This window comes from Lepidochelys olivacea (assembly GCF_965140295.1).
Source record: "Lepidochelys olivacea isolate rLepOli2 genome assembly, chromosome: 1".
NCBI classification, from domain to species: Eukaryota; Metazoa; Chordata; order Testudines; family Cheloniidae; genus Lepidochelys; species Lepidochelys olivacea.
In genome coordinates, this window is record NC_140411.1 from 45,261,047 (window position 1) to 45,288,055 (window position 27,009).

General features: G+C 43.9%; 1 protein-coding gene across 3 annotated transcripts in view; it reads right to left on the minus strand.

Annotated features, from left to right (window-relative positions):
* The window catches only part of ATP8A2 (ATPase phospholipid transporting 8A2), a 690,440-nt gene that overhangs the window by 356,026 nt on the left and 307,405 nt on the right, over positions 1–27,009 (minus strand). For all 3 annotated transcript variants that reach the window (XM_084650563.1, XM_084650564.1, XM_084650565.1), the window contains exon 25: positions 23,758–23,930. In XM_084650563.1, the coding sequence (XP_084506689.1) occupies positions 23,758–23,930 (173 nt within the window). The remainder of the gene's footprint in view (positions 1–23,757; positions 23,931–27,009) is intronic.

A 27,009-nucleotide genomic window follows, 5' to 3' on the forward strand; every position in this document is an offset into this window, starting at 1 on the left:
AATGTTGGTGAGCAGATGATTAAAATCCTTCTCTGTGTAGCCAGAAGCCCATATAGCCAGTAACAGTAGAAAGTAGGAGTCACTCCATACTTGGACTCACTCCAGCCTAAGTGAACAACAGGGGGTTCAATGAGGGAAATGCTGAAGAATCCAGCTGGCAGCCTACACTTGTTTCTAAAGCTTGTGGGGAGTTTGGATGGGATATAAACAAACAGCAGGGAAGAAGCCAAAGGGAGATAGGAATAGCAGGCTGGAGGAAGGCACTTGTGTATTAAGGATCTGGTTGTACTGTCACTGAAGAGAATGTTAATACTCATTAACTTCAACAGTGCAGCATCAGACCCTAAAACTGTTTGGCTGAGAAATGCTTCATCTTTACTTTGACACTTGGCTGAGACAAAAGACAGAGAGTGCTTCTTTAATGCTTAAACTACAGTGAAAATCAGTATATATTATTACAGCACAACCTTATACCCACCCACACAGGACTGAAGTAGAACTCCCAACTTACCTGATTTATCTGGCATGTTTGGAAATACTGTAGTGTGATTGTACCAGACACTAATATATAGTATGTACATGAGGTGATGCTCTCATTTTTTTTCTGACAGTGATTACATCATGTTAAATATATATAGCATAATTCATAAAGGAACTCAAAGCACTGTATTGATATACAAGGTACATCATGTCACAGTTTAGGTGTAACTTCACCTGTATTTCCCCCTCCCTGTGCACTCACAGGCACTCTCTTAAAGGCTTCCAGCTCCCAACCATTACCTCTGTTGGGCAGAGATCTGAATCTCACTTACTCCTGATGAGAGGGGTTTAAGGCCGCACAGCTCCCTGGATTACAATGAGATATCCCCAGCAACCCAGACTGCCTAAAAAGGCCAGTGCCTCTAGTTTGCTTTCTCTCTAAGGGTTATGACCAGCTTAATTAGCAGCAGTTACAAGGTATCAAACAGCCCTTGTAAGCAAGCACTTATTCTTCAGGTAAAAGCATTACAGAGAAAACAAACACTGTGTTCCTATGCACATGCTAACGGCTTACTAGAGGTCACCCATCAGTCTTCTAGGGCCACAATAGGCCAGACTCTTTTATCCCTTTCACAAGGGGCGGGGTACCCCTTGGACTACGGGTTCTGTCCCTTGCTGGATCAGACAGGAGGCTCTTAGACAGCTTAAACTCAGGTTATTTATCCAAATGTCCCTTCTTTGTCTGTTGGTCTCTGGAGAATCCAGTTTAAACTAGTATATGTGAGCTTCTCTAGGTGGTGGTACTTCTCAGGAGGTCACCACCTGAGTTAACTCCCACCCCCCACCACCACATTGTTAGTTCCTGGGAGCTATGCTTACCCTCATCCATAGAATTACATACAATCCCTGCCCCACAATGATACATAAACCTAATACAGCAAATTCTCCCACAGATAAAGCAGGAAATTGCCAGATCAGTCACACACTATTTAGAGAAGTTAATTCATCCATCTCATTCATGAGCTGGAGAAGACTCATGTAAACCCCTTGATAACAGATCTGACCTTTGGGCACCAGAAAGGAGTAATTTTCATTTAAAATATAAACTATGTTTCCACCCTTTTTACTTGCAACAATAACCTTGAAAACAAAGCTGAAAGGAACAAGCAGCTGGGTTTCACTTCTGCAGCCGGGTGCGTGTATGTGCCATACCTAAACATCCAAACGCACTGTTTGGGTAAAAGGAGTCAGTCAAGCTGTTGGTGTCCCAAATAACCATCTGATAACCCTACCCAAATCCTTACCCAGGCCTGTTTACTGTGATGTGAGAACAATGAACAAGAAATGAATATGCCAAAAAACCAGCACTGGAGGAGAAGGGTTCAGAGATTGTGATAGGGCATGCCTACAACACACCATGCCTCTTCCACAAACAGACTGCTCTGAGACCTGCTGTTAAGGACCAGGCTGTGGATTTTCTTGCCTAATGGTCAGTGCAGGAGGCTTACCTAGTGCTTGGAGCAGAGGTGACCAGGCCTAGCAGCTAGAGCCCTAATCAGGAGCTGAGTTACCAAGTCCAGGGAGTGAGCCAGCATCAGGAATCAGGAGCCAAGGCTCAGCGTCATAGTCCGAAGCTGAATACCAAATCCAAGGAGCAATCCAGAACCAATGGCCACAAGTCAGAAGTCAGAGCCAGAAACAGGAATGAGACCAGAAACAGCAATAAGCCTGGAATGCTATTGAGGAGCCAGAGATGCAGGCCTGCCGCAGGTTTTCAGAATGTGCCTGTTGGAAGCTTTAGCCAACACAGGGGCCAGGTTCATTAGATGAATAAGGCTTGTGGGTAATGAGCCGTATCTGGGTTCACCTGTGGTGGGTCCCTGACACCTTGCTTCTAAACAGCAGCATGTACTTTATTTACAATGTCTCAACCTTTCCAACACTACTTATCAGTGCAGCCATACCTTTGCTCTATTCTCCAACTTTCTGGCCCCCTCTCCCAGGGAAGCAGGGGCTGAGGTGTCTACTCAGAGAACTCCTCAGATCAGGTAAACATGCATTCCTGCCTCCCCCAGGCACTTCCCTCCTGTGCTCTTTATAAATCACTTGCCTGTTAATGGCCCAATTAGCTCATTAATTCCTAGACCCACTCTGACCTGGCAATCAGGTCCACCCATGTCCAATTAGGCCTTCTCCAGTGGAAGCTAATTAGTGCTAATAGTGAGCAGAGTGCTGGCTCAAGAACCATCTCTCAGCACTATCACAGTGGCCTACACCAAAATACTGAGGCTGGCTCAACTTGTTCACATTTTCAGCCCCACTGCGTCTGGGACTGAGCTGGCTGCAGTTTAAGCCATCACTGTGCTGCAACATCCTCTCCACTGATGGAGGGTCTGCACCCTGTTGTCAGTCTGGGGGATGGGAGTGTATTTTAACCAGAAACGTTACCTGTATTGGTAACATAGGCAGAATTTTTTTGAAGGAAGACATTACTGAATTACCTTTGGACTGAAACCTGGCAACTGTTGGAGTTCAGAGTGATACTACGCAACAATTTCAAGCAGAAAGTGAAGAAGAATACCATATCCAATTGAAAAGGCAAGGGGAATTCAGGTGGGAAGAATGTCATTCTCTAAACTAGAATTTGGCCAGCACACAGAGAACAACACACCTTTTCTTGTGGCACTACCCCACCCAGCACCATGGGGTTTTCGGTCATCAGGGAGGGTTTCAAACCACCATTTTATATCTCTTCTGAAATACAGCACATCCAACAGCACAGGACACCTAACATCATATTTGAGAAGACAATAGTTTTTACTTTAGATACAACCTGGGAAATATAATCCTAAGATAGATATTCAGTGCAAGGTAAAGCACTGATGCTGAAAAACAGGTAAGGGTGATTGCGGACAACAAATCTGATATGAAATTATGATGCTATGAAATATGAAGAATAAAAAATGAACACTACTTTTAAACTGCACATGCAGAGGTAGCACATATGCCAAAGGAGGTGACAGACCCAGTATACAAAGCACTAATGTGAACATACCTAAAATACTGCTCATGATTTTGAGCACCTCTGTACCAGAAAGATGATGACAAACTGAAGGGAGTTCAAAGGCAAGCAACAAAATAACTAAGTGGCTGAATGAAGTGACATAAAGAAAGCTTTTAAAAAATAGCATAGCTTGCTTAGATTATACATAAGGGGGAATGTGATAACTATCTACTGATATTTGAAGCACTTACCTTCAACATTTTTCCTATGAACACTGCTTCAAATTAAAAAAGATTAATATGCTTTGGCTACGTTGGCACCACTTTTCCAAAAATATTCGAGTTACTGGCAAGAATGTTCACAGAAACAGGGAATTTTAAATGAATATTGCAGAATATTTGAGAAAAGTAAGTGTTTAATTCACAACCACACATATCTGCATGAAAAATCAGGTTCTAAGAGCTAGCTCATCCAGTAAGGAAATAATGCTATGCATTCTGTGTGTCCAATCAAGACTGAACAACACACTGTGAATTTCAAATGTGTGCAGTAAATGACCTGTGTCCAAACTACAGATTTATTAATTTATTCAAGAATTATTCATTAAAAAGTACATAGTGAATAATTTCAAAAAGCATATAAATTCTGCAAATTGTAACAAGTTTTGTGACCATGAAAAGTGGCTGAATTCATCATAAAAATTGTTACAAATTATTCACTTGGCTTTCAGGTAAACAGCAAGGAAGGGGAGGAACTATTAAAAGTATATGTAGGGCTATAATAATAGGATGAAATTAAGCAAAGGAAACATTCAACCAAATATCAGGAAATATTTCCTGTATGTGTGGTTTATAAGGCTGTCTACACTACCACTTAACACCAGCAAAACGTATGTCGCTCAGGGGGCTGAATATTCCACCTCCCTGAGAGACGTAAGTTATGCCACTGGTTGGGGAGTGGATTAATGATGTAGGCAGGAAAGCTCTCTCCCATCTGCATTGAGCGGCTACATTAGAGATCTTACAGCGGCGCAGCTGCATCAGTACAGCTGCACTGCTGTAAGCTCTCTAGTGTAGACGTAGCCTTAGACTGTAGAATAGTTATCCAAGGGAAGTAGTGGAAGCCTCTTCACTTGAGTAATTAAAAAACTAAACTAGACAAATCACTTGAGAATATGCTGTACTGAACAATTACTTCACAGAGAGATGGACAATATCACCAAATAGGTATTTTCTCTAATTTCTTTTAACTCCTAGGAATGTGTGGATCTGGTGTGTGCCCTATTGAATATACAGCCTGATTACTGATCTATTGTTTTGGTTGCTGTTCTCAAGTACTCTGAGGTCAGACAAGGACTTGGAGAATATTTACTTCTTGTAATATGTAAGAGATAATGAATTAACACTATTTAACTCTTCTATATTTTCAAAGACTTTATGGATCCTAACCTTACTTTTATAGCCATCTTAGACTCTCCCATTTAAATATAAGAACCGTTCAGCTCCATTTACTAACGTAGTCAAGGTGTATGTCCCAGATTTAAGAGAAGAGAATAAAGGTGTCATTCCCATTAATTTTAATAGGAGATGCACGAGCACACTTAGAAGTGAGTGCTACTGTTATTTGATGGAAAGATAGCAGTTGTAAAATACATTATTTAAAAATATTGCAGTACTCAGTTGTGTAAGAATTGTGTGTAAATGCCCTTTAGTGTCTTTAAACAATGTTTTTTTTCAGTAAAACTAAAAATAAGTGCTAGAAAAGTGAACAAATAGTTCACAGATGTTTTTGACTCGATAAGCATGGATTTCTTTATAAGAGGATTATTTTAAAACCGGGATGTTTACCTTGGCCTTCAGTGGTTAACATATCCAAATGATACAGCAACATCATTGAGAACCATTAATACCACATACTATGAGAATAAATGTTCATGCACTGGGTTCTCAGATGACTTGCACAGGTGACTGGAATTAATGGTAATTTTTTTCTTTAAACACTAGCTATTGTGGTAGAATGAGCTAAACCACCTGAGCCATTGAGGCTCTGGAACTCTGTCATAGCTCAGGAAGCTGATTAACAAGAATGAACACAAGCCAGATCATTCAGCAGAAACTCACTCTTTCTGCTGACCTTACAAAGCTTTGCAGATGACAAGGATAATAAAGCTTAGAAATCACCAATCATAAAACTCAAACACAAATCCAGCTTTTTCCTAAAGATTAGCTATTTGGGATTCAAACGGAATATTATCTGTTTTGCAGTTTTACCTATACCTCTGAAAAGCAATCAATAGAGCTTCTAAAAACTCGACTGTAAAATATAAATTGCTGGAATGGGTGACACACACACACACTCTCTCTGTCATATACACTCATTTTGGACAGATCTGTTTGGATGGCTATTTCCAATGGTGTGTGTATGCGTGCATGCAAGCATGAGTACACAGATGTGCCAAGTCTGACTGTAACTCCAAACCTTCCTCCCACTTCAATTATCTGCAAACATTAAAGCTGCCAGAATGATTCTTCCCTTATGGTTTTCAAAGTCATGAGATGAGTGCTGAGCTGTCATGAGTTGTCAGAGGTAGAACAAGAAAATATGCATTGATAATTCAGTAGGTGATAGATGAGGGAAAATGTCAGATGTGTATACAGGAAAATGGAGCACATACATAATTTTCTTTGGGACCAATTAATGTTAGAACTGGTTTGCATAATCTTAATAAAAAATGTGTTGTAATTTTCTTGTCATGGGAATGGGGATCTTTTCTAATGAAAGTCAACAAGACACTTTTTTGTTTTAATAAATAAATACATTCTGAACTACACCGCAGTATAATCACTTTGTCAAGTACTAACACCAGCAACAATATGGGACTTAAAGGCATAAATATTTAAGATCTATTCCAGATGTTCATTTTGTGCACTATATTATTGATGTCAAGTATCAGGGGGTATTATTGATGTTTCTTCTGTGTGGTGACGCAAGACTAGAAGCATCAAACTGTGGTCTAGTACTTTGGCACCCTGGGCTACTCCCCCCTCCCCCACACACATCTACATTTCCATTATTTAGCTGAAAAATCATGCCACAGATTAGCCAGCAGAAGGCAGGAAGTGGGGGAAGGGAAGAAAAAAAGCTATTTCTGCAGAGTGGTGATGCTAAAACTCTCCTCTCGAGACTGCAACACACCAAGCTGAGTACCTGTCCGTATTACAACATTCAATACCTGTTTTCTAGGAATGGTCTCAATACAGTTTAGGCATTTTTATCACCCTACCATCAATACCTCACTTGAAGTTGACAGGTTTCAGAGTGATAACCATGTTAGTCTGCATCAACAAAAACAATGAGGAGTCCTTGTGGCACCTTAGAGACTAATGCATTTATTTGGGCATAAGCTTTCATGGGCTGAAACCCACTTTATCAGATGCATGGAATGGAAAATATAGTAGGGAGATATAAATACACAGCATATGAAAAGATGGGAGTTGCCTTACAAGTGGGGGGTCAGTGCTAACAAGCCAATTCAATTAAGGTGGAAATGGGCTATTCTCAACAGTTGACAAGAAGGGGTGGAAATCACTTTTGTAGTGCTAATGACGCCAGTGTAATCAAGGTGGCCCATTTCAAACAGTTGACAAGAAGGTGTGAGTATCAGCAGTGGAAAATCAGTTTTTGTAGTGACCTATCCACTCGCAGTCTTTATTCAGGCCCAATTTGATGTTGCCCAGTTTGCAAATTAATTCCAGTTCCGCAGTTTCAAGTTTGCCACTTTTAAGTCTGTTATAGAGTGTCCAGGGAGACTGAAGTGTTCTCCTACTGGTTTTTGAAGGTTACAATTCTTGATGTCAGATTTGTGTCCATTCATTCTTTTGTGTAGAGACTGTCCGGTTTGGCCAATGTACATGGCAGAGGGGCATTGCTGGCACATGACGACATATCACATTGGTAGATGTGCAGGTGAACGAGCCCCTGATGATGTGGCTGATGTGGATCAACTCATCTAGATATTTGCTTAGTTTTACAACAGGCTACATAAAAAGCATTAGCAAAGTCAGTACAACTTAAATTTCATACAATGATTTGTTTATACTGTGTGACAAAGTTCCTGCTCCACCTTGGTGGGTCTTGCGCTTATTGGCGGATTTGCTCGCCTTGGAGCTTCATGGCAGTCCTCAGCTTGGCCGTTTTCGTGAACCCACAGTCCAGGTCAACTCCTCCTGTGTCTGACCAGGACTTGGGAGGATTTGGGGGGAACCCGGGCCCGCCCTCTACTCTGGGTTCCAGCCCAGGGCCCTGTGGAATGCAGCTGTCTAGAGTGCCACCTGGAACAGCTGTGCGACAGCTACAACTCCCTGGGCTACTTCCCCATGGCCTCCTCCCAACACCTTCTTTATCCTCACCATAGGACCTTCCTCCTGGTGTCTGATAATGCTTGTACACCTCTGTCCTCCAACAGTCCGCGTTCTCACTCTCAGCTCCTAGTGCCTTTTGCTCCCAGCTCCTCACACGCACACCACAAACTGAAGTGATGTCCTTTCTAAAACCCAGGTGCCCTGATTAGCCTGCCTTAATTGATTCTAGCAGCTTCTTGATTGGCTGCAGGTGTTCTAATCAGCCTGTCTTAATTGTCTCCAGAAGGTTCCTGATTGTTCTGGAACCCTCCCTGTTACCTTACCCAGGGAAAAGGGACCTACTTAGCCTGGGGCTAATATATCTGCCTTCTATTACTCTCCTATAGCCATCTGGCCCGACCCTGTCACAACTGCTGTCTATACTATACACTAAAATGTACATACAATATTTATATTCCAGTCTATTTATTTTATAATTATATGGTAAAAATGAGAAAGTAGGCAATTTTTCAGTAATAGTGTGCTGTGATACTTTTGTATTTTATGTCTGATTTTGTGAGCAAGTAGCTTGTAAGTGAGGTGTAACTTGGGGGTACACAAGACAAACCAGACTCCTGAAAGAGGTACAGTAGTCTGGAAAGGTTGAGAGCCACTGCACACAGGTGTTTGTTTTTTTTTGTAAACAGCCCAGAAACTAGGATGGCACTAATACAACAAAATAAAAATAAAATAAAGAAATTGGTTGCAAGAGAGATGTTCTAAGAATTTAAAAACAAAAGATTATGGGGCAGATCTTCTGTGGGTATAAATCACCATAGCTCCATTTACTCTAAGAGCATGTCTACATGATGGGCGCGACAGTCAGAGAGCGACAGCACTCTAGTTGTGCTTCTGTAGCGCTGTAGTAGAGACACTTCCTACATCGCTGGAATGCGAGTTTTGGTCAGTGTAGCTAACCCACCTCCACCTTCCATGGACCTAGCTCTGTGTACACTGGGGATTAGGTTGTCTTAACTCTGTCACTCAGTTAGGTCTATCTAAATTTGAAGTGTAGAACAGAGCTAATAAATTTATACTTATTTACACCAGGTGAGGATCTGACACTGTGTCTAAAGTTCAGAATAAGCAGCAGGAACTGATAAATTCTTAAGTAACAAAAATATTGTTCTTACAGATAAGAATGGCCATATTGGATCAGACCAATGGGTCCACCTAGCCAGGTGTTCTATCCTCCAACAGTGACTGGTGCCCAATGCTTCAGAGGGAATGATCAGAACAGGGCAATTTATCAAGTGATCCATCCCTGTAGCCCAGTTCCAGCTTCTGGCAGTCAGTGGTTTATGGACATCCAGAGCATGGGGTTGTGTCCCTGACCATCTTGACTAATAGCAATTCATGGACCCATTCTCCTTGAACTTATCTTTTTTGAACCAAGTTGTAATTCTGGCCTTCGCAACATCTCCTCACACCAGTTTCCAGAGGTGGACTCTGTTTTGTGAGAAGAAGTACTTCTTTATGTTTCTTTTATAACTATTCCCTATTAATTCCACTGGGTGATCCCCAATTCTTGTGTTATGTGAAGCTGTAAATAACACTTCCTTATTCACTTTCTCCACACCATTCCTGATGTTACAGACTCCCCCTAAGTCATCTCTTTTCTAAGATGCACAGTCCCAGTCTTTTTAATCTCTCCTTGTATGGAAGCTGTTCCAGACCCCTCATCATTTTTGTTGCCCTTCTCTGGACTTTTTCCCAATTCTAATATTTTTTTTTTTAAGAGATGGGGCAACCACAACTGGACGCAGTATTCAAGGTATGGGCATACCATGGATTTATATAGTACCATTATGATATTTACTATCTTATTATCTATCCTTTTCCTAACGCTGCCTAACATTCTGTTCGCTTTTTTGACTATAATTGCACAGTGAGGGATGTTTTCAGAGAACTATCTACAATAACTGCAAGATCTCTTTCTTGAATGGTAAAAGTTGATTTAGACCCATCATTTTGTATGTATAGTTGGATTATGTTTTCCAGTGTGCATTACTTTGCACTGATCAGTATTGAATTTCATCTGTCATTTTCTTGCCTAGTCATCCAGTTTTGTGGAATCCCTTTGTAACTCTTGGCAGCCAGCTTTGGACTTAACTGTCTTGAGTAATTTTATATAGTATAGTGTACAAACCTTGCCACCTCACTATTTTACCATTTTTGCAGATCATTTATGAATATGTTGGACAGCACTGGTCCCAGTACAGACCCCAGGAAAAAGGGGTAAACAGTGAGGTGGCAAAATTTGCAGATGATACAAAATTACTCAAGATAGTTAAGTCCAAAGCAGACTGCAAAGAGTTGGGATCTCACAAAACTGGGTGACTGAGAAACAAAATGGCAGATGAAATTCAATGTTAATAAATGCAAAGTAATGTACATTGGAAAACATAATCCCAACTATACATATAAAATGATGGGTTCTAATTTAGCTGTTACCACTCAAGAGATCTTGGACTAACTGCGGATAATTCCCTGAAAACATCCACTCAATGTGCAGCGGTAGTCAAAAAAGCTAACAGAATGTTGGGAATCATTAGGAAAGGGATAAATACTAAGACATAAAATATCATATTGCCTCTATATAAATCTATGGTACACCCACATCTTGAATATTGCATGCAGATCTAGTTGTCCCATCTCAAAAAAGATATATTGGAATTAGAAAAGGTACAGAAAAGGGCAACAAAAATTATTAGTGTTCCCATTTTCAAGTTTAAGAGGATTGTGGTTCCACCCTCAAAATGTACTGGGCTCCAATATGTCTTTGCAGAGCCAGAGCCTTCCTGGCTAGAGGAAGGAGGTGCACTGCCCAATGTTCCTAGCACCGCTGTCTCCTAGTATGTGATAAGAATGCACTGGACAGGGATGCTTTCTACATCTGTACAACAAGCATAGTCAACACTCCGCCCAGAAGGCATTGATGTGGAGCGGGTGGCTCATGGCCCCCACTCTCAACATGCCAAGACATGCCCCTCCAGAGACACTTGTGCTGCCAGCACCTGTAGCCAAATTACACATTTACCAAACAGAATTACATGGGAAGGTTCACAGGAAGGGCTCATTGTGTTCTCTAATACCCCCCTCTCCCAGGCTCCTATGGTAGAGCACCAAGAAGTTACTCAGAAAATGATTTTTAAAAATGCTACAGAAGCTGCTTTCTATATATGAGCTTCTCTCTACCCTGCATGCTGCTAGGTTGGCTGCAGCTCAAAGACCAGTGGGAGCAGCTTCAGTGTAAACCTGAATAGAAGTTCTGCTAAACAGACAACAACCAAGAACCTCTCTCACTGCACAGGCCTGATTTCAACCTATGAAATATGATGCCAGTGCATCGTGATGTCTTTGAATACAAATATCTTTGTACTTGTTAGCACTGCAGTGTGTTTAATGGCTTTCACCAAGTACTTTACAGCATTCCATTTGCAATTTTCATATTCAAAGCATGCCATACATTCATCTTTCTCGCAGATTAGTTTGTAATCGTAAGTATAGCAGGAGACCAGTGAGCCAAACCTTACAGTACAAACCCTGACAAAAAAATGTGTCTGTCAGAGGAACCACTTCTAAAAACTTGCTTCTTCTGCCAAGCCCATGATAATAGTTTATACTGTCACTTACTCACCCTCCCTCCACCTAAAAATACAATCTTCTTCTGGCAAAATGTGGCCCACAGTTAAAAATAACGAAGTAAAATAAATCATAGAATCATAGAATATCAGGGCTGGAAGGGACCTCAGGAGGTCATCTAGTCCAACCCCCTGCTCAAAGCAGGACCAATCCCCAATTAAATCATCCCAGCCAGGGCTTTGTCAAGCCTGACCTTAAAAACTTCTAAGGAAGGAGATTCTACCACCTCCCTAGGTAACGCATTCCAGTGTTTCACCACCCTCCTAGTGAAAAAGTTTTTCCTAATATCCAACCTAAACCTCCCGCACTGCAATTTGAGACCATTACTCCTTGTTCTGTCCTCTTCTACCACTGAGAATAGTCTAGAAACATCCTCTTTGGAACCACCTCTCAGGTAGTTGAAAGCAGCTATCAAATCCCCCCTCATTCTTCTCTTCTGCAGACTAAATAATCCCAGTTCCCTCAGCCTCTCCTCATAAGTCATGTGTTCCAGACCCCTAATCATTTTTGTTGCCCTTCGCTGGACTCTCTCCAATTTATCCACATCCTTCTTGTAGTGCGGCACCCAAAACTGGACACAGTACTCCAGATGAGGCCTCACCAATGTCGAATAGAGGGGGACGATCACGTCCCTCGATCTGCTCGCTATGCCCCTACTTCTACATCCCAAAATGCCATTGGCCTTCTTGGCAACAAGGGCACACTGCTGACTCATATCCAGCTTCTCGTCCACTGTCACCCCTAGGTCCTTTTCCGCAGAACTGCTGCCTAGCCATTCGGTCCCTAGTCTGTAGCGGTGCATTGGGTTCTTCCGTCCTAAGTGCAGGACTCTGCACTTGTCCTTGTTGAACCTCATCAGATTTCTTTTGGCCCAATCCTCCAATTTGTCTAGGTCCCTCTGTATCCTATCCCTGCCCTCCAGCGTATGTTATACACTCCTCCTAGTTTAATATCATCCGCAAATTTGCTGAGAGTGCAATCCACACCATCCTCCAGATCATTTATGAAGATATTGAACAAAACCTGCCCCAGGACCGACCCTTTGGGGCACTCCACTTGATACCGGCTGCCAACTAGACATGGAGCCATTGATCACTACCCGTTGAGCCCGACAATCTAGCCAACTGTCTACCCATCTTATAGTGCATTCATCCAGCCCATACTTCCTTAACTTGCTGACAAGAATACTGTGGGAGACCGTGTCAAAAGCTTTGCTAAAGTCAAGAAACAATACATCCACTGCCTTCCCTTCATCCACAGAACCAGTAATCTCATCATAGAAGGCAATTAGATTAGTCAGGCATGACCTTCCCTTGGTGAATCCATGCTGACTGTTCCTGATCACTTTCCTCTCATGTAAGTGCTTCAGGATTGATTCCTTGAGGACCTGCTCCATGGTTTTTCCGGGGAATGAGGTGAGGATGACTGGCCTGTAGTTCCCAGGATCCTCCTTCTTCCCTTTTTTAAAGATTGGCACTATATTAGCCTTTTTACAGTGATCCGGGACTTCCCCCGCATAATAAAAGTCTTAGAAATATAGTGCACTCATTGGTGAATCTCTGTTGGATATCTCTCCAACTCATTTCTGAACAACTCTTACCCCACTGAATAGCACTTTACTCCATGAGTAACCCCATTATTTCAATGGACGACTTGTAGAGCAACATGCTACGAGCCTGCAGAATGCTATTTCTTACCAAGCCTATTCTTTAAGCTTAGATTTGCTAATTCTCTGGTTTTGCAAGCTTACCGGGTCTGGAGGGGTATATTTTACAACTAATCCTCTTTTTAGAAACACCGATAGTGCACAATTTAGCTAGTCAGACGATACCATCTTCCTCTTTCTTACTACAAAATGGGGCAAATTTACTGTCGTTTCATTTTAAAAGATTACTCCTGAGAGCCAAGTTCAACTACAGTTTATGTCTAAAGCCTAGCAAGTGATTATACAGTATATCTTAAATATGTTTAAAAAATGTCATTGAATGGGAAATGCATCTGAAATGCCCCAGTGGGGATGAAAAGCTTGTACTGAATTTATGTTATAATAAGTCCCATGAATTTATGCTATGTAAAGTTGAGAACAGCAATGTAGCTCCTTCTAGAGTGTACCATCAAGTTAAAAAAAACCACACACCCAAAAAACCAGATTCCCTCCCAATTAATGTTTTTGTTTGAAGGCTGTAACTCTATTTAATTTGAAATTTCCTCTTGCTGTGCCAATTACATTTTAAACTTCTTCCTGTGAAGTTTTAAAGTGCACTGTCTTATTTGACATACAGAGTACTATTAAAACGACTCAGAGTGGGATAAAAATGTTTTTCTTTCTTTAGTATCAAGCACCTGGCAAGTAAATGGAACGTTTCTGTAAAGCCTTAAAGGCTATTAAAGGCATTCCTCTTTTTCCCTGGGGATTCAAAACCCACTTATTTTTATTTCCTGTTTTAAATCTATGAAATTACATCACTTTTTTCCTTTGATTTAACATTTTGCAGTATTTTTCCACATTGTTCCTTAGTTTTTTAACCCACTAATAATTAAAACTGCTGTTCTGGTAGACCACCAGAGATAGTGGGAGAGGAGATGACTAATATTAAATTAGTCTTGGCAATGGGGGAAGGGCATTGACTATTTGCAGTAAGTCATATGACTTACGGTAATTTAAATTAAGGTTTTGCTGATGTGAATTGCTTTGGCTATATAGGCCTTTGGTCTAACCCTCTCAAACTCTGGTGGAGGGGGAGTGGAGCAATCAGGGCTGGATTCTGGGTTTATAGGATCCATGTATTCAAAATATTGTGGCAAGTATCTAAAACTAATAACTTTATTGAAATAAATTATAATGTGGGAACCCGACAAAGGGGTTAACAGCTACTATACATATACTTAATTCTGAAGTTAGATGAGTATTTAGGGGGAATAACATATGTCATCAAAATGGATGGGTTGTAAACACCCAGCGGACACATGAGACCTTGGGTCAAATTCATCCCTGGCGTAACTCCACTGGCTGAAGTTGAATCCATTGTGTTTAGGAGGGAGGATCATTGCATTTGAGTGGTTTTTCTATTGAGTTGCAAAACACCTACAAAGAGGACAACCCACTTCCCCGGCACCCAGAACCATATGGCCAAAGCATGCTCAGCATTTAGAAGAACTAGAGAAAACATCATATGATGCAGGAGGGATGGTTTAAGATTGAAAGCTTCTACAACTGAGAACCATTTGGAATAGAGTTTGGGAGAAGCACAAAGAGAATACAGTCTGGCTGGAAAACTGGGAAAGTTCTGATGTCTGCAGTATTGAGAGTAGCTGCACTTGGAATAAGAATCAAATCACAAATTACAGGTCCATCTCACTCCAATCCAGGACTGCTATTGCTTTTGCCATCTAATATCGCTACACAGGTGTGTACGTATTGGTCGATAAATTAGACTAAACTATATTATTCTGGTGTTTGGGAGCATTCATGTCTCTTACCAAGCAAATCTCACTCCCGGAGTCCAAATACATTTTCTTGTCCACTCAGAAACCATCACAATACCTATTACACCCTCACCTTCCCCCACAGGCCAAACTACGCCAACAAACAAACAAACAAACAAGTGCCCTTGAGGCTACACAATCTTTTTGAAAGCCTAAGAACGATGCAGCCTTACTGCTGTGCAAAGCAAACCTGGCTGGTCTTTATATTTTACTTTACTGGGGCTCCTATTTCCTTCCTTCCTGAGAAATCATGACATGGGGACATGTTTGTAAGGCTAGATACACACATGGACCACATTCTGTTGTGAAGTAATGAGATAAAGAGCGGTGTAAGTTATATATCTGATGGGATAGTCACAAAACGGGTACAAGTAGTATGATTTGTGCTGATTTGGTTGTAGAGGTGCAAAAGAGGAGGTTACTGTAACTGGAAGTTCTTCGAGACTTGTGGTCCCTATGTGTATTCCAAACACATGTGTGCCATGCACCAGAGCCGAAAGATCTCTGTAGCAGTATCTGTCATATCGCATGTGCATCGCACATAGCATCATGTTGCAGGTGAGGTTATATGAGGTTGTGCAGTGTGACACCCCCTCTTTCATCCTCTTACCACCAAGCAGTGTGGACTACAGCAGAGGAGATTGAGTAGTGGGCGGTGAGGGTATGCATGGAACATCATGTGGCTGCCCAGAAGATGTCATACCAGTATACGTCCACAAGGGAGACGGAGATGGCCATCTGCACCCATGTTGAGTGTGCCATAATCTGGCCAGGAGGCAGGATGTTAGCATGTAGCACTCTTAGATGCACGCAAAGACCCATTTTGAGATACAGTGGGAGAAAAGGGCTTGAACCCGGGATCTGTCTGCAATAGCCACGAAGTGGCATGGAGAGGCACAAAAAGGCATGGGTTCTGTCGCGGTAGAACGCAAGTGCAAGGTGGACATCAAGCGAGAGCAGGGTTCTATCCACAGGAGCGGCATGTGGCTTAGGATGGAAGATCAGGAGATGAATAGACTGGTTGAAGTGGAAGTCTGAGACCACCTTTGGGAGAAATTTGGGATGAAGGCATAAGGAAACCTTGTCCTTATGGAAGACCGTATAAGGGGCATTGGCCATCATGGCGGCCAGTTCATTGACCTGCCGAACAGAAGTGATAGCCACAAGGAAAATGACCTTCATGGAGAGGTGGGAGAGGGAGCACATGGACAAGGCCTCAAAGGGGGCTCTGGTGAGAGCGGAGAGCATAAGATTGAGGTTCCAGGAGGGTATGGGCACAAGCATTGGCGGGAAGGTTTTCAGCAGCCCCTTCAGGAAGCAGGTCGTGGTGGGACAAAGCAGGTGGTGATAGTGAAAGGCGATGATGCCAAGCCCTGGAGGTGAAATGCATCCATTTTTCTGTGTACCATGGTCTGGTGGAGGCCCATCTACTGTGTGTAAGGATGAGTCCCACCAGTGTCTAACAGGCGTTGTCTGTACGCAAGCTCCATCCAAAAACCGGACCATGAGGTGAAGGGGGCTGGGATTGAGGTGGTGGATTCTGCCCCGGTCCTGGGTGAGAAGATCCAGGAGCAGGCAAAGGTGGAGTGGGGGGGGAGGTGGAGAGACGGAAGAGGACTGGAGGGTGGCCCTTGAGTCCTTCAGGCAGTGAAACCTCGTGCTTGTCTGCTCTGAGAACAGTGAGGAGCCTTCAAAAGGGAAGTCCTGGATAGATTTCTGGACCTCGTGAGGAAGTCCCGAAGACTGGAGCCAAGAGCAATGCCTCATGGTGACAGCTGAGGCCATTGTCCTGGCTGCCATGTTGGCTGCATCCAGAGCCACCTGGATATTGGTCCTGACCACATTCTTACCCTCCTCCAAAAGGGCAGTGAATTCCTGCCTTGAATCTTGAGGCAGAGAGTCTTTAAACTTGGCCAGGGAGTCCCACCAATTGTAATCGTATCTCCCCAGAAAAGCTTGCTGGTTAGAGATACGCAGTTGAAGGCTACCCATTCAATAAACCTTTCTCCCAAAGAGATCCAGTTTGTTTGCGTCTCTTTGTTGAGGGATAACACTTGTCTGGCCCTGCCTGGCCCTCTTGTTGGCTGCCAACACAACCAGGGAACCTGGGTGTGTGCACAAGTACAGGTACTCAAACCCGCTTGCTGCCACATAATATTTCTTCTCTGTCCTCTTTGAGGGGGGAGGGCAGAGAAGGAGTTTGCCAGAGGGCCTTGACCAGACCCATTAATGGCAAGGCCACTGTGGAGGGAGCTGCCACAGCCAGAATGTCAATAAGGCTGTAGGATATTTCCTTAAGCTCCTCAATCTCCAGCCCCAGGTTAGGTGCTATCCTCTTCAAAAAGTCCTGTTGGGCCCTGAAGTCAACCTGTGGAAGCGAGCTACTGGACCCTGAGACAGCCTTGTCTTTTCACACAATACACAGTCAACTTGTGGAACTCCTTGTCAGAGGATGTTGTGAAGGCCAAGACTATAACAGGGTTCAAAAAAGAACTAGATAAATTCATGAAGGATAGGTCCATCAGTGGCTATTAGACAGGATGGGCAGGTATGGTGTCCCTAGCCTCTGTTTGCCAGACATTGGGAGAGGGTGACAGGGGATGGATCACTTGATGATTACCTGTTCTGTTCATTCCCTCTGGGGCACCTGGCATTGGCAGGATACTGGGCTAGATGGACCTTTGGTCTGACCCAGTATGGCCGTCCTTATGTTCCTATGAGGAGGAGGAGGGGCTGCTTCCTCTCTCTCAGCCTCAATGATATCCATGGGAGCCATATCTTGGATGTTGGTACTGGGGTCAGTACCAGAGTTGGGGTCCAGTGCCGAGTGGGAAGGGATGGTAGCCCACCTCTTTGAAACCACCGAGTATGATCAATGGGAGGGAGGACCTGGTACTGGGGGAAACCCCCAAGGGTTCCACTATGGCCACTGAGCCATTGGCCAAGTGCCAGCTGAGGTCTGGTGGCACATAGGCTGGGTACCACTAGTGAGGCTTAGGCTACACATAGGTTTCCCCTTTGGACTCTGATGATCCTCCCTCGGTGACCACATTGGAGTGATGCCCCACTCTGCCTCCATACAGTGCTCAGAGTCTGGGCACTGGCGGTGGACTGGAGATGGCCGTGATGACAGGATTAGGCCCAGTTTGCCCCTAGAGGGTGCCGGGAGTGCCCGGTGCCAGAAAGGAGTTTAATGCTCTCTGATCCTTCCTGCTCCCAGTCATTGGAGCCAATAGCTGTCCCACTGGAGTCAGGGAGACCGGGAATGATAGTAAATCCCTGGCCACTGCAAAGGCCTCCAGAGTTGATGGAACAGTCAGACCGCTGGTACCACCACGGAGGCTTCTGGGTGTTGGCGGTGGGTCCTGCCTCAACACTCTGGGCAGAGTTGATAGTGCCACCATGGGACCGGGGTGCAGGAGTGGCCCAGCATAGGTTGCACTGTGCTGCTTTTCCCAGGCTTGTCCTTTTTCTGCACCATCGAGCACCCTCTGTCAGTGCGCTGCTTTTTGTGCTTCTCCTTGACACTGGAGATGGTGAACAGTGCCACGAAGAGCATGGTGCCGGAGGAGGGCTTTGTATCAAAGCCAAAGTGCTTGGTGCAGAATTGGAGCAACTTGGCTCTGAGGTTGGTCTGAGGGCGGCTTCCATTAGGATAGCCTTCAGCCTTATTTCTCTGTCCTTTTTGGTGTGGGGTCGAAAGTCCCAACAAATCTGGCACTTGTTCCTCACATGAGTTTCTCCCAAGCACTTCAAGCAGCTGGAGTGCAGGTCACTGATGGGCATACATTTTCCACAGGAGGCACAAGGTTTGAAGCCAGCGACTGGGGCATGCCCGCCTTCTCGGGTGAGGGGAGTTCCTCGATGATAGCAATTATCTATCTACACTAACTATTTACACTAACACTAATTACAAAATCTATGTATACTAAAAACTATGTATAAGGGGAGTAATATTGCTCTACTGCTCATAGGAGTGTTCTGAAGATAAAATATTACAGTGATGAGCAACATAAAATATCTGTGGCAAATTGCTGGTACGATTATCATGGGTCCCGCACTTCCTCTTCTTGGGGGGTGGGGTTCAGGGAGCAGTTTCCTGCCCCTGAACAGTATCTACTGTCCCACTAGTAACCCAAAGAAGGGTAGTGGAGAGGGAGGGACCTGGGCCCCCCTCTACTCCAGGTCCCAGCCCAGGGGCCCTAGGAATAGTGGTAAACCACTTGAACTAGTGCTTCCTTCCCCTGGGCTACTTCCCTCTCCTGCTCTTCAGCTTGTGGGGCTTCCTGTCCTCTCTCTCTCTCTGCACAAGCCGGGTGTCTCTTTACCTAGGGTCTTGGTCTTCTAGCCAGCCACAGCACTTCTCCAAACTCTCCTCTGCTCCAACTCCTTCAAACTGCTCTCTGCTCCAACTCCTTTCCCTGGCTGATTGAAGCAGGGTTTTTTTTTTTTTAATCAGGTGACTAGCTTCAGGTGTTCTAATTAGCTTCAGGTGCTTTTAATTAATCTATAGAAACCTTTCTTCCCTCTACAGGGAATAAGACTTCTCCTCATCCTGGGACTTACATATCTCTCCTATATCACTCTCCTGCTGCCTTCTGGCGATGCTGTATCACATATCCCATGAGGAACCTGATTTCTGTGTTCAGTGCAAGGTTTGGATGGTGTGCAGTAAATAAGGCTTAAGGCTAGACACTGAATGATGAGCATAGAAAGAAATATTGAATAATGACCCTTTCAGTGAGGAACATCCAACCTGTGCACTGAATGAGGGGTTCTGTGATAGCATGTAATCATGTAATTAAAAACTACATCATATAATGCATACACACAAGAGGGGTGTGATGAGGTCCCCAGGGTGCAACCTAGACTGTAGAACTACTGAGCCCTCCAAAATCAACCAGCCTGGGTATCCCTCACACTGCTACACTGATGTCAAACTACAAACCTCTGATAGGCAATGCACTTACACAGACGTCCACAGGCAGGGACATTCCCAACCGTGTTACACGAATGATCTCCCAGCCACTCATGAACCATCAATTGGTAGGCTCCAGCCAATTCCTCCCAGCTTTCCAGCCTGGCAACCCAGAACTGTCCTGTCTTGCATGGGTCAGAAGTCTGGCCAGTGTCAGTTCATTACATAGTTCGCCACTCCAGCAAAAGGGTAGTGGACATGCAACAGCCCTTGTTAACCTGAGCTGAGATTTCCCAAGCTCTTCAAACAAAACACACTGTTTTAGGTAAAATATAAAACAGATATATTATGTACAGAAAGACACGTTAAGTGATTATAAGCAGTAGACATAAAGATCAGAGATAGTTACCTTAAGAAAATAAAAAGTAAAGATGCATTCTAAATCCTAAACTGTTAGTCTAAGCAAGAGTTGAATCACACAGCTTTTCTCACCCTGACAGATGGTAGAAGCACGTTACACTTCTCCAGTACACAGACTGGACCCTTTTCCAGCCTGGGACCAAACTCCCTCAGTTCAAAGTCTTTGTCCTCCAGGTGTTGAGTTGGATGGGGGGAGGGGAGGAGAGGCCAAGTGATGATGTCATTTCCCCTCTTTTATACTTTCTTCCAGCTTGCTGGAAAGATCTTTGCTGTGATGTGGGGATCAGGCTGTCCCCACTGATCTGATCCTTCCTTGGATCTTTTCTTTCCCCACTACCTCCCCTCTGCCAGAGCCTTTCACTGCTCCATGGACTGTCCCCACCCTGAGCACCAGCTCCACAGCTCCCATTGGCTGCAAATAGCAGTGTGCAGAGCCCCCTGGCCACCCCTGTGCCTAGGGGCCGGAGGGACAGGCCAGCCACTTCCAGGAGCCGCCTGAGGTAAGCACTGACCGGCTGGAGCCCACACCCCAACCCCCTGCCCCAGGTCGGAACCACCTCCCACTCCATAACTCCCTCCCAGAGCCCACACCCCACACTCCAACCCCTGCCCGAGCCCTGAGCCCCCTCCTGCACCCCAAACCCCTCATCCCTGGCCCCACCGCCAGCCTGCACCCCCCATCCAGAGCCCGCACTCCCTCCCACACCACAACCCCCTGCCCCAGTCCTGAGTCCCCTCCCACACTCCAAACCCCTCAGCTCCAGACCAGAGCCACCTCATGGCCCCCAAACTCCTCATCCCCAGCCCCACCCCAGAACCCACACCCTCAGTCAGAGCCCACACCAGCTCCCGCACCTCAACCCCCTGCCCCAGCCCGGAGCCCCCTCCTGCACCCTGAACCCCTCATTTCTGGCCCCAACCCAGAGCTGGCACCTCCAGCCAGAGCCTCACCCCCCCTACTGCACCCTAACCCCGTTCCCAGCCCAGTGAAAAAGAATGAGGGTGGGAGAGAGCAAGCAACGGGGGGATGGATGGATTGTGGGGGGGCCTCACAGAAGGGGCAGGGAGCAAGGCAAGGATGTTTGATTTTGTGCGATTAGAAAGTTGGCAACCCTACCTTGAACCCAGGTCTCTGATGTGAGTAGCCTAACCACTGGGCTATTCTGGAGCAGGTTGCTCTCCATGTCTCTTGTTGAAGCTGTTCCACTTTGTATAAAAACACTTACATAGGCACTGGGCCAGAGACACAATGACTAGTCTATAGTTTACTGGCTCGCACACTCTCCTGGGAGACCTAGGCTCCAGTTCCTGCTTCAATTAATATTTAAGTGTTTTGTACAACGTGGAACAGTTTCAGCAGGAGAGACGGGGCCCCACTTAAGAATATTCATAGCCCAGCAGTCAGGGCATCTCACCTGTGAGGTACGAGACCTGCGTTCAAGTCCCTGCTCCAAGTCAGGCAGAGTAGGGATTGCAGGTGAGTGCTCTAACCCCTAGGCTAGCAATTGGGTAGAAGGGAAGCATAGGCACCTCTCTCCACTCAACCTATGTAGGGCCTGGTCTGGTAATTATACTCTAAGAGGGCCTCTGAAAATGCTATTAGATTGGGCACTGCAGGCGAGATAGGTGGGAGAATGCCCAGGTTGAGGATCCCACTGGCTTAGCCATAAGGTAGGTGCTACACAGCTGAATGGCCTCAGGACTTGCGGGGGGGTATGTATAAGCACCAGCAGAAATTCAGGTGCCTAGGGGACTTTACCAGTAGAAACAGGTGCCGACAGGGTTAGGCAAAAACTAAGCAGGGGTTCTGAGCATCTAAATTTTGAACTTAGGTCCTTAAATCCCTTTGTGGAGCTAGCCCTGTGTGTCTAAGGTTAGCCACTCAGAAACCAAAGCACCCCAAATTAGAGGCCACTTCTGAAAATACAGGTCTTAATTTTGCTGTTTCTTTCTTTCTCCATCTATAAAATGGGGAAATATTTTCCTAATTACCAACAGTATTGTGAGAATTAATTAGCTAATATTTGTAGTTGCTTTGAATACGTGTGAAAAACTTTGCACAACAACTACCACCATGCAATCAGACTCTGCCCCCCACTTTCAATGAAAATATTATCAGATATTACCATTACTACTTCTACAAGGTATTAATTGAAGTCTTCTGCATATTAACCTTCAAAACAATAAGGAGGGAAATTTCTTTCATTACTCAGTCTTCTGAGTGCCCCTTTTCTTCCAAAAAAAAGACCCAATAAAAACAGCCTAGTAATACAAACACTCATCTCCTCAACTCGTCTGTTTTCATCAAAAGGTTTAAACTCAGCAACGGAATTTTCACAGTGTTCTTTGATTACAACACAGAAAAATGCTGAACACTAAACCCTGTCAGAGCTCAAAGCCATCGCAGGAGACTACTCAGCAGGAGAACATCATAGATGGCTACCCTCTAGGGAAGGCCACGCAAATGAATTACAATCTAATAACTTGTACTATTGGGATTTCTGTACATGCTAAGATATTTAATATTGTTTCCTTGCCTCTCTGTGCAGCTCTGCTTAATGAAGAGCTGCCATACCACGTGGAGGCAACCTCTGGCTATTTAATTCCCCTGCTTAAGCATGATCACAGGTATAACATCACAGCTCCTATTCTTCAACGTCTCCTATAATCAAGGGGTCAGGAAGGCCTGTTTCCTCATTATCTCCTATCACTTTATAAAAAGCTATCAGGCTCAATTTGGAGGAAAATCTGCATAACTAAAAAGCATTTCTATTTTTAAATAGGGGAGAATCCTGCCTGTTCATCTGAAGCCATGACATTTTCTATCTATCTTTTAAATACCATGCTCATCACGATAGTACAGTTTTTGAGAGCCAAGATAGTTCCATTGCTGAGGGGCATTCAAGACACGGAGAGTCCATGAAAAGGGTATGCATCCCTGGGGCACTGAACAGGGGCTCTTTCTGTCTTCTGACCGCAGGGTTTTGGGTTAGTAGAGGGGAGAAGTAAAATCCAAGACTACACTGATCTGCCAGTCACTCACACATGCCTGCAGAGTGCGGGAGGAGGGGGGCATAGCTATGGTAGCTACAGCAGCTGCAGCAACCACAGAGAAGCCATTAGAGGGGAAATATTCCTTGCACACAGCCCTTGTGGGATAGTCCCAGTATGCAGCCCTGCTTCCCAATAATTGTTCCATAACAGGTAGCTCACAACTGTGTTTGAATAAACAAGCGACTTACAGCAGACAGCTCATCTCCTCTTAAATATTAACCTGTAAGTTTCCTTCTTTTACATTTCCTGCATGTGCTGTAAACCTGAAGGGGAAAAATGGCAGGTGAAGAGGAAGAGTTACACCAGCTCCACACGAGTTTCTCACTGGAGAAAATCCCGACATTTCTTACCTGCAACAGATGACTGCCTTGCAGGACAGTGCTAGGTCCAGGAAGCACTGCCGCACTTCAAACGAGAGAGCATACTTCAGAGTCTGGCCATCAATAATGAGAGCTATATCATTTTCTTTGCCCAGTGAATCTCCCAGGTTTGTACAGTGATGGGTCAGGGTTGCTCTTGTTGCCTAAAGTGCAAACACACACAAAAAGGAAAAAAATGTTTCTTTCCCTGTATTCCAACTGTCTCTCTAAACCAGCATTAGCATCCTTGACACATTCTCAGACTTAAAGGTGGGTTAGAATAAATGGGGCCTGGTTCTTCCATGGCTTTTGCCACTGCTTCCCCCTCAAAATATTATGGATTTTTTAAACTTCCCTCCCAGTGCCTACTCCAGAAAAACTTACATTTGGAAAATGCTTTCAGATCTACTGTTGAAAAGGGATACATGTTATTATTGTTTTACCATCTTCCCAAATGACTCAGTCTTCAGCTCTCAACCTTTTCCTCAGACTGTTAAGGTAGGAATCGCAGAAGTGCTTACACTGGTCTCTCTTCCCGTTAAAGGCAGAGTTTTACCACTGACTTCAATGGAAGCAGAGTTAGGCCAGTTCTGAACATTTTTGAAAATGTTAGTTTCTCAGGACCAAATTTTCCAACATGTGCATGTAAATGGTGAGTATTGTTTTGTGTGCGCAGAACTGCACGCATAGTTTTTAAAATGTAGCCCTCACTGTTTCACTCCTGGTTCAGGCTCTCTCAGGCCACCAGACTTAGATAACAAAGACTTTAATTAACCCCTACTCAAGCACGGTACTTTGATAAAGAAGATGCTCAGTAACTGACCGCTTATTAATCTACTACCAGATTCACAGTTCTCTTCCGTTTTTTTTGAAAATCAGTGGTTATGAATTGAAATTCACAGCATGTTGTTTCACCAGATTTACTCTAACAAAACAGCTCTCCAGAAGTGTGTCTACGTTATCTACTGGTTTGTTCAAGTTTTAGGGGAGTGGCTTTTCGGACATATTTGTAAAGTAAAGGGACAAAAATTGCCCATGGATCCTGGAAATCTGTGGAGAAAGGACTCTTCAGAGGCTGGGGCAGTCCACTGAAATGGTACTTGCCTGCATGCTTCTCCACTAGGCTCTCCTTTAGAAGCAAAGCTGATTTACCCCCTGCTTCCTGGTAGAATGGCTCAGCGTATACTTGGTCTATCCAGCTTCCATAGCTGAGAACACAGATGGCAAAGCTGAGTGCCTGACTACGCAGCATGGACTACATTGTTATTGCTTTTTTTGAAGATTGGATGGGGCTTCCCTCACAGACTGTGGCCTAGAAGGAAGGACTCAGAGTTGCCAACTCTCATGATTTTCTCATGCATCTCATGATAATTATTCTTTTCCTTAAAGCCCCAGCTCCTGGAGTCAAGTGGATATGTGATGATTTCAGTCTTCACTGTTAAAGAAAAAGTAAGTTCCTGGTCTTTGTGTCTGTGAAGAAAGCTTCCAAATGTGATCCCGGTGCACCCTAAAGGCTCAGAAAACATAAGGCAAACCAAAAGAACACCAAATCTATTATCTGTACACAATCGCATGAGTTGAAAGCCAATCTCGTTATTTCTGGGGAGCCGGATTCATGATTTTTGAACATTTGGGGTTGGCAGTATCGATGGTTTGATGCCTCCATTGCTTCCAGGGGAATTTCTAGCACCAACTGCATCTGACATTTTCTATAAGCAATGTCCATTCTGGTATGATCTCCAACACACAGTGTTGCAAAACAAAGTATCCTTTTTTGCTCATCCCAGAGCTATGAAAATTTAAAAACTGGTGCCAACTTAACTGTCAAATATGTGTCTCAGTGTATTCATGCTTAGCTGTGCTTCCTTTCTTTGTATGCTGGTCTACAGGAAAAGGTACCATTTCTGTCTATCTGATATGAACAATACTGGAGCAGGGTTATATCTGCCAAATGAAAATACTATATTTATGCCTCATTGTAATCCATTCATTGTTTTATGAAACCACATTTCTCCAGGGAGAGCTACAAATCCACAAGCAGTTGCTGAGTGCTGCATTTTCAATTTGCATCTCTGATTTAACAGACAGATGTAAAAAAAATAAATGTAGCCAAACTGCTCCCTACAGACTACACATCTGCTGGTACTGAAGAACACAAATTACTCCAGTTAAGTTCAGCATTAACATACAGTCAGGATTTCCCCTACACATTCACCTTATGGGATAATATGGCTTTGTGGTTGAGGTTAATCAAAAAACATATGGAGACCAGAACATCCACACCTTTTGGAAGATGGAGACATACCAGCGGACCAATTTTCTACAATAGGAGGTAAAATCAGTAAGACTCCTTCTACGCTACAAATTCAACTGAGGGTATGTCTACACTGCAATCAGATGTGTGACTGTAGCACATGTAGACATATACAAGCTAGCTTTGGTCCAGCTACCTCAAATAACAATAGTAGAGAAGCCACAGCAGAACGAGCATCAGCATTGGCTGGACACTTGAGTACACACCCAGGTTCCTGGGCTGGCTTGCATAAACACAGCTTCACTGTTGTTATTATTCAAGCTAGCTAGATTGAAGCAGCTCAGGTATGTCTACATGTGCTAGAATTACACCTCTGATTGTAGTGTAAACATACTCTGAGTTAGAGGCCCAGGTACACCACAGAAATCAATGACTGCTTAAGGGTAAATGAGGGTAGAAATGTCTTCTATCCCTATTATATATGCTGAAATGTTTTCTCATGCATCTTGCCACCAAATAAATAAAAAAACAATGACAGAAGTATAAGGGTTTTTTTTATGTATTACGGATTCTTCACTTCCTGTCCTAAACTGTTGCTAAGCTTCTGTGCACTGTGAAAACAGTTGACAAGCTTCACCCTAGAGGCTGGTGTGTTTTAGAGATGAATGAAGTGATTCATGTGTATAATTTATACATCAATTTGTTGTAGATTGCTGAGAGATCCTCTTGGATGCAAGGTGAAGAATACAGGTAAGACCGTCATAATTACATGCATACAGAATACACATACTGGCAACCATTATGATTTTCTGTGGGATTGCTGAGATCTTCAAGTTCCCAGCTAGACAAATAGATTGCAAATGTAAGTTTCTTCAATATTCTGAAATATCACATAAATCACTTTCTATTGGGATTTCACTTTCCAACTGAAAGCCATTCTATATATATGTAAACACAACCATTCCCACACAGTTTGCCAGACTGCTAAC